Raw genomic sequence first — 8,897 nt, forward strand, 5'->3', positions numbered from 1 at the left:
GGAGCAGGAGCTGACTGGGCAGGTTCGGCTGCTGCGGCGGCGACAGGGCGGAGCACGACGCGGCGTAAGATCGAATCGGCGGCTGCAGCGGCGTAGGCGCAGGCGCGCAGGTGCTAGGAAAACCACGCGCATGATATATAGAAGGTACTGTTCTACACGGACATGTGTGCTCGCTACCTCTCTTGTGTTGGCCGTCATTCGCCTTTGTTAGTTACTGATGTCTGCTGCGTCGGACCACCAATCCATCATCCCAGCCTCTTCTTGTTAGGGTCGACCAATTGCAGCTGGGTATGTGCATCTGCACTTTGCAGGCAGTTTGAAAAAAATTATGATGTTGTACAAGTATTGAAGTTAGACTTTTTTTTTTGCTTGACATGCGGGTGTCCTCTTTAAAGTGTGTGTATCAATAGTCTTGTTCTTTTTGTCTTGGATGTTTAAGCCAAACGTTTATTCATAGTCTTGCTCTTTTTCCCTGGATGTTCATGCCATACCACCAACAATTGGGGCAGAACACAAAAAATTCTCAAATAATTGGGTTGTAGTTGTAGCAATTAGAAGGTTTTCTTGATTTTCTATTGAAAATATTGCATATTTTTTCCATACAATAATTATTGCAGTTTTGTCGTTGTTAAAAATGTGAGAAACAGAGCATGTATTGCACTTTATTCTACCGTGAGGATCAGAGCATTTGTATCTTGGAATTTTGTTTAGAAAGGCATAACATACCCGAACTGAATTTTGCTTAGCGCAACATTCAGGTTTGTTCTTAGTTCCTGGTGTAATTTTGTTTAAAAAGGCCTAGATCAAATGGATAGAAACAACACACATTTTCAGTTTTATTGAACTGAATTTGATCAAGGTAATGGAAACATCATACATGCTCAGTTCTGTACAGTTGAATTTTCTGTTGTCCAACAGAGCAGAACTAAACTCTCTGCTGACGAACGGAGCAACAAACACGCTATCCAATAGAGCAGAACTGAATTTATTTGAAAAATAAAGGGTCTTAAATAACATACATCTTCAGTTTTGTAGAACTGAATTAGATCAAAATGACAAACAACATACATTTTCTGTTTACTGTCGAACAGAGCAAAACTGAACTTTCTGGTGTCAAACAGAGCACGGTACATGCTATCGAACAATACAAAGATTTTTTTTCCTGTTTTAAGCACTTCCTTATTTTATGCCACATGATTGATGCTAATTCATAGCATCTCTATTACTCCTAGTGTTCAGGGTTCTATAATATACATAAAAGTACAAGAGCACTAGAATCCTAAATATTATCTTGAGAAATATAGAATTTGTAGAGCCTCCCACGTGTATTGTTGTGTTTGTGAGATGAGGAGGACGCGACAAAGTATTTTTGGTCAGGTATCTTCATAGTTAACCACACAGTATTATTGCTATGTACGTGAGAGGAGGACGGAGCACGAGAATGCAAAATTCTATCTTGAGAAAGATATAATCTGTTTGGATCCAGTTGGTTTCTGCGTCATGTAGTTCTGTTTGGATCCAGTTAGACCATAAGTTCATCCCTGATCTATGTGTGAAATAAAACATTGTTGTTCTGATCTTTCAGTTTGTAGCTTGACTAATTTGGAGGATCTGGTGAAACTGGTAACCATGGATCTTCGGGTTGAAGAAGAGGTAAACCGTAAACAAGGCGAAGCTTAGAGATGGTTGTTTCTAGATTAGTGTCAAAGGCCGTGTACCGTTGCTGGTAAAATAACAGTACAAAAAAAAATTAGTTACCCAAGAAGCTGGCATAGCGATTATGTTTTTCAGAGCCAGGGTTGGATTCTATCCATCACATCGACGTTGTAGGTGCCCTTGAGAAATCCTTCAGGAAATACACCGAGAGCATAGGAGATGTAAAAATGGGTACAAAGCTTGACTCTAGGAGAGGCATGCACTATTGTGGATGCATGGATTCATGGGATGCTATGTATTCATGACAGTAATGTTCTCGTACAGGATATGAGAATAACGGAGCACGGAGAGAATGATGAAGTGTATGAACTATTTGTGGGTGCATGGTAATACCGGGGGACTGTACATTAAATCTTGTAACGCCTGCTTGAAATCGGTGTATACTTATACACTCGGATTTAATTTACATGTGTATATTACCGGTCATAGTGTAAATTACTTCTGAAATAGAAACAATGACTCGACATCTGTATCAATGACACCGGTATTTAGGACTCATCCGACAATCCAAGAGAGCCCTAAATAAATCAAATGTCTCCTGCAATTTTGTGCAGCAATTTCTGGTTCTTCATGTGCAGCCCATTGGATTTCTGAGGACATCCTTCTTTTTGTTTTTATGGCAGCTACATTGGCCATGTGGATACATAGGATAAAGTTAGAGTTGGTTAGATTGAACCGAACTAACCTGAAAAACATCCAAACAGAAGGGTTAGAGTTGGTTAGATGCATCTAACCCACCCAGAAGAACTAACCCATTCAAGAGGTGTTTATTTGGGTTAGAGTTAGGCGGGACCAAAAAAAATACTTTTTCCTCTACCTCCACCACACCAAATCCTGGTTAAAGGAGCCAAATGATTGGAAAAAGTGCATTTATTATCAATCTAACGCTGTCATCTGAACACCTCTTTGATTAGAGTTAGTTCAGGATTAGTCCAGTATTAGTATCTAACTCTAACCTTTAACCGAGTTAGAGTATCCAAACAGGGCCATTAGTTGATTCTTACAATTTTTCCTTGCATTGATCCTTGGGTACAGAGACATGGACCATTAAATTTGTAAAAAGTACCTTTTGTAGAGACATGGATTTCCTATTGGAATAATCAAATTTTGTTGTTAGTTATTAATTGGTTTTACTTTTATTTAAGAAAAACCAGGATTAATGTTATTTCCAGCCAATTCTTTTACTTTCTTGCTACAAATCAATATCTCAGGTCTAAGAAGAAAGCAAGGGCTTCGCAATTTGCATTCAGTACCCACTATCATTACGTGTTGTAGATCAGATGTATAATTTTTCTTGTATGAACAACTTTGCTAAAGTCTTGGGATGACTTACCGAATATAAAAACAAAACTAAATAGCGTATTAATTGATGGTATGAACTATTTTGCTATGAATCAAGTCTTGAGATGACTTATAAAATATAAATATAAAATAAATAGTGTATTAATTCATGTGGCGCCGCGTGTCGCTGCGCACTACTCGCTAGTAATAAAATAGAGCCACAAGTAATATGGATTAGAGGGATATATCTGACTTATTCTTAGCTTCTTCGGTGCCTAGCAAGCTAGCAAATACCACGATAGAACTCCCAAATCTCAATAAAGGCACCATGATAGGTACATTTTAGAATTCAGATCCATAACCATTTGTGTACCAATGTTTGCTACTGTGTAGACCCCGAGTGTCCAATAATTTGACTTATGATGCTATTTCCACTTAAAATACTAATATCTTGACATTCAGCACTTAAACCAGTAAATAATCTTGACCTACAACAGTTGGAGCAAAAAAAACCTTCTGATATAAATGCCGAATATCAAAAGGTTTTTTTAGCTCGAACTGCTGTAAGTCAAATTCCTTCCGCGGGACCGAGCTTGTCTCGCACCCGGATGCAGGATTGGCCAGTCTCGCACCCGACGAGAGGACTGCGCTCGTCTCGCGCCTGGTGCTCAGGACGGCTCGATGGAGGCCAGTTGTGGCCGGCCTATAGGATCTCGGCACTGGTGGTAGACCAGGGGTGCGAAAGGCAGGGCCTTTTCGCTCGTCTCTTCGGTTGGAACGGTGCATGTTTTCCGTGACGTGATGTTAAGGTCTTGGATACCGGGGTGGCGGCCCTAGAGGTGGTGGCGCGGTGCTCATGGGCGGAGCCCGTGCCTTGGTGTTGCCTGCTTGCCACGGTCGTGTGGACGGCGTGGTAACAGGGGTGTGGCGTTCGTTGATAGTGAGTGTTGGCCGGGGTGAAAACCTGCTCTTTCTTCGGACGGACCGGCGGAGACGAAGCTCGTTCCCTTCTTCAAGGCGTCGTCGCGGCTCTCATTACCCGTCGTGTTGCTCCGGGGGGAACTCTGATCCTCAGATCAGGCGCGGTGCTCCGGTGTCGCATCCTTGCTGAAGGCGTCGCCTTGGAGCCCACGGTTCGTCATATGCGGCTTCACTTTTTCGCGGTGGCATGTTCACGGTTGAAGCTCCCGGATGCTCTTGGTGTCCGGGACGGTGTTGTTGTGTTCAACGTCTATGTATTCTGCCCTGGGTGTGGATGCGCACTTGATGCGTGTGTTCTGGAGGCATGGGTTTGTACCGGATATTGTTGATCGGTTGGGCGAAAGTCTTTTTCGGTAGAACTAAGAAGTAGTCAATTTGGAGGAAAAAGTACGGGATAATCTGCTTGTGTTGGGACTGCTAGAATTGCTAAGGCTAGTGCCCTGCATCCTTTAATCTTTGTGTTAGTGGCTGGTTCTCTGTTTAAGTAATGATTTAATGGGAGAGTTGTGGCTGTGTGGCCATGTACCATTATAGAGTTAGGTTGTGTGTCTATGAAGTCCCCTCACCATGTGCCATAAGCTGGGGGGGGGGGGGGGGTGTCATAAAACACATTTTGCAATTAAAACTTTGCTGCAGCTGATAGTAAGATCGTCTTCGCAAGTTAACCACCAGTGAGACCTATATATAGGCAAGTTAACCAAGAATCTTTATTTCACAGGCTGTTGTTTCCATAAACAATTACCACTGGAATCCCTTGCGTCGTCCTCCCCCTAGGATGACTCGGGCGGAGCCCAGGAACCTAGCCGCCGCCACCAAGCACTCCCTTCTCCTCTCCCTCCACCGCCGACGGGCTAAGCCTGGGGCCGACGGTGGTGGCGGGGGATCTCCTCTCTCACGCGTTTCCGGGTTGGCGCGGGACCCCTAGGCGTGTGACGGCGCGGTCGATCTGGACTCTGCGACATGGCGGATGGCTACGGCAGGTGGCCGGCCCGTCCTCGGACGTCGGCGGCTAGGTGCGGCGGACGACCCAATCACGGACGGCGGCGTGGGCAGCGGACGCAGCGGCTGGCCTAGGCTGTGGCGACGTGTAAACTGCCTTCAGATCGTCAGCGGCGGCATGGAGGGCCTGGTGGTCTCGTCGTCAGCACATCCGGTCAGATATGTTCTGACCGATGCGATCGGTGGTGGTGGTCATCTCTTCTGTCAGAGGTGATCGGCCTGAGGCTGGGTGTTCGGATCTCCGGATCTGTGATCCAGTACTGGCTGCGAGTCGGGGAGACATATTTGCCGGTGAAAACCAAGCAGACGGCGAGCGATGACGGCGTTCTACGTCGTTACCTTGATGAAGGCATCGTTGTGTGACTTATGTCTACCCACTCGTACTGCTCTGGGGAAACCCTAGGATCTGACACTGCGGTGGCGTTTCTCTCTTGAAAGCGTCGTTTGTGGAGCAGTGCTGGTGATTAGAGGCAGAAGGTGGAGCGGCTTCGTCTTGCACGAAGCTTCGGTGAAGATGCCAAGTCATGCCTGACCGACAGGTGCTACGCTTTGTCATGCCTGGTCGGCAGGTGCTACGCACGACAGATCTTCCAGAGACTTCAAGTTGTGTCAGCTGGTGGTACTTGGCTGCATGGGGCTGAGGTGTACCGGCGGCGACCGCGACGTGCTCAGCAGTTCGCGCACAGGGTGGTGGTGCCGATGGACGCCGTGGTGGCGTTGTCGGCAGATAGACCAGACAAGGATGATGCGTCAGTACAACTCTGAAGATGAAATAGTGGCAGTTGGCGGCGGCCTCCTGTGAGAGCGCGCCGGACCGGAGGGTGCCCCATACCCGACAAGTGGCTTGGTTGGGGCCTTAGGTCTTAGATATAAGGCTTGTCTGCGAGGTATGTGGTACTAGGCCCGGACTATCAGCATCCCTTTATCAGATGGATAGGAGCAGCGACAGTTGTCGTCTAGAAGGCTTTAGATTTATTGCTGTATTTTTTGTAATGTTTTTAATAAATAATTAATAAAATAACTGCATGCATCGCTTAGATGCAGAGGTTGGGGGCGATCCTCCTTCTCTAAAAAAAGAGCGAGTAACCACCCTTTACCAGCAGTCAGCACAATTGCACAAATCTCCCTATGCACCGTGTTGTAGTCATGTGCAAGCACCTGGGTTAAAATGTTACTCCACATGTTTCTCTTGTATTTCATTTGTGTATTTGAAATAATCATCATGTGGCTATGTTCGGCTTTTCTCACATTCTTGTGCGTGCAGGACATCTGGTGTCGTATACATTCTCTACTGCCAATGAAAGATGGTGCTCGAGCTGCTTGCGTATCTCGTCCCTTTCTACGTTCATGGAGAGGCCGTCCAAACCTTACATTCAGTTTGAAAGCACTGGGCATGAATAGGACCCTGTGTGGAGATGTTGAACTAGCAAGAAATTTCTCCAGCAACGTTGACCACATTTTGAATAACCGCTCATGCACCGGTGTGAAGACCGTCGAGATTGTTTTGCACTCTTATGATTCCAAGCTCTATAATGTTGATGTTGATAGTAGGCCGGAGGCTCGTTTCCTCCTTATCAAAAAAATAAATAAAATAATGTTGATAGTTGGCTTCAGGCTGCTGTTACACCCGGGATTGAAGAGCTCACTGTTCAGCTCTCTGCAGAGTCAGGAATAAACAACCTATCCTACAAGTTCCCGTGGTCACTTTTAGCTCATGGGAGTGGAAACTCGATTCGGAATCTAAACCTTTCCTGGTGTGTTTTGTCTCCCACTGTTGGACTTGGCTTGAAAAGCATGACGAGACTTGATCTGTGCTACGTCCGTATCACAGATGAGCAGTTGGGGTGCCTTCTCCACAATTGTTCTGCTCTCTTGCGGATGCAGCTCAGCCATTGCAGTCCGTTAACTTTCCTGAAAATACCATTCCATCTGCAACAACTCAGACACCTAGAGGTGCTTGACTGCACAAGTCTGAAGGTGATAGAGAGGGAAGCTCCAAACCTCTCCAATTTTCATTTCAGTCGTTATTGCCTAATACAAATATCACTTGGAGTTGCACTGGAACTGAAGAAGCTCACCATGTCCTGTCCTCGTGCTGTCTGTTACGCTCGTGTTAATCTTCCATCCAGCTTCCCAAATATTGAAGCTCTTTCCCTAAGTTCAGTGAATGAGGTATACACTAAATTCTTAGGTACGCTTAGATGGGTAATATTATATGCGAACTACGACTAATCTAAGATATCTTTGTGCAGGAGGTCAACACACCAATGCTGCCTAGCAAATTCTTACACCTCAAGTATTTGAATATTGATCTTGCTGCAATGACATTTTCTCCGGCCTATGATTATTGTTCTCTTATATCCTTTCTTGACGCTTCTCCTTCTTTGGAGACGTTCATATTGAATGTAAGTCGCTGTTCATCCTGCAAACATGTTTAATAAAAAAAATGCTGGAACCATTAATCCAAGTATATCTTGGCTTGTTATTATCTTCAGGTGTTACAGATAAACATGGAGCACGAGTCAGTCGTGGGAGATACTTCAGATTTGAGGCAGATGCCAGGATACCATCATGAAAACCTTAAGACAGTGGAGATCATTGGTTTCTCCTCCGCGAAGAGCCTAGTTGAGCTGACATGCCATATCATTGAGAATACGGTGTCACTTGAGTGCCTTACATTGGACACCACACGAGGACACAATCCTTGCGGGAGGTGTTCATCCAACAAATCTGGCATGTGTTCCTCTATGCGCCTGTATATGCCGGGGGCTCGTAAAGGGCTTTTGGCTATCAAGACATATGTCGAGCCAAAAATTCCATCCGGATTCAAGCTAACTGTTGTGGAGCCTTGCAACCGACGTTATGATCTTGAACTTGCTGGAGTTTGGTGATAACCGTCTACACACTTTGTCTACACACTTTGTAGCGTTAACATCACCTTCATGTAATTGACTTCGGTCAGCCAGACTCACGCATGTTTTGAATGCATAAGGTAGAAAGTGATCTACCTTTTTATTCAAAAAGAAATGTTGTTGGACTTGCTGCTGTTAAGCCAGGCCATACCTAGGAATTTAGGGGCCGAAGAATACCTTGTGGCGCCTCTTAGGCGGGATTGTGCACATTAATCATGTTTTCGTAGTAGGCTTAGTTTAACGAGAAGACATGCAGCCCAGAAGAGCGACAAATGCATGTTGGTGGTTAAAAATATAAGGAACGAATATATAACTGCAACAGAAAGAGTCTCCATTCATAAAACAGAGCAAGCCTAGTAGTTTTATAGATACTAATAGGTTGATATTAACATAACAGGGCCAGTCTTACAAGGTGCATAACTTATCACAGAGACAAGACCAGCAATCAAGGTTTAGTAGTCTCCAAAAGCAGAGGCAGAGTTCCTCGTATCATCATAAGGCCGACATAGGCGGTAGCTGAGCTTGACGGTGGTGATACAAACTCTGCCATACTTTGCTAAGAGCTTTCTACTGTCCTCTGGCAAAAGGAAAATAATATTTTTCTAGATGTTATGGACACAGGTTAGAAAAAACACCTGAACAAGGCTTCACACCTTCATAAATGAATGGTAATACAAGAGGTTTCAGAACTATATGTCAGATATTCAGTAGCTTGTAAAGATAGAAAGATGTAAGAGATGTCTGAAAACTACATGACAAATTTCAGGATTATTTAATTCCAATGGTTGAACATGTTCGTGACTTTGATTCAAACCTACAAAGCTCTTTGAAGGAACATAGATTGGGGATGTTGACTGGATAAAGAATTTGCGTGTTGTTCACCTTAGCATCTTGGTATCGGGTGCACCCACTGTCACTTGACATGTTGACCACCGTCGCTGCTGTCTGTCCCAGCTACTGCAGCATGCACTACCATTTACTCCCTCCGTTCCTAAATATAAGACCTTT

At 44.6% G+C, this 8,897-nt stretch overlaps 1 protein-coding gene across 1 annotated transcript; it reads left to right on the forward strand.

The window, feature by feature from the left end:
• The first annotated feature begins 4,945 nt into the window (after positions 1-4,945).
• LOC123425648 lies at positions 4,946-7,868 on the forward strand. Its single transcript, XM_045109346.1, has 7 exons — positions 4,946-5,187; positions 5,547-5,730; positions 6,242-6,301; positions 6,571-6,641; positions 6,921-7,149; positions 7,230-7,382; positions 7,473-7,868. Exons 1-7 carry the CDS (start codon positions 4,946-4,948, stop codon positions 7,866-7,868), a joined length of 1,335 nt encoding a protein of 444 aa, XP_044965281.1.
• Positions 7,869-8,897: the final 1,029 nt, after the last annotated feature.

This window comes from Hordeum vulgare, chromosome 2H, assembly GCF_904849725.1.
Source record: "Hordeum vulgare subsp. vulgare chromosome 2H, MorexV3_pseudomolecules_assembly, whole genome shotgun sequence".
NCBI lineage: Eukaryota > Viridiplantae > Streptophyta > Magnoliopsida > Poales > Poaceae > Hordeum > Hordeum vulgare.

Excerpts from the sequence above, each read along its gene's own strand:
- LOC123425648 (XM_045109346.1), top strand. The coding sequence starts at position 4,946 with ATGGCTACGGCAGGTGGCCGGCCCGTCCTCGGACGTCGGCGGCTAGGT. Across the intron at positions 6,642-6,920 it reads ACTGTTCAGCTCTCTGCAGA|ACACCTAGAGGTGCTTGACT; the intron begins GTCAGGAATAAA and ends GCAACAACTCAG. Across the intron at positions 7,383-7,472 it reads TGGAGACGTTCATATTGAAT|GTGTTACAGATAAACATGGA; the intron begins GTAAGTCGCTGT and ends TATTATCTTCAG.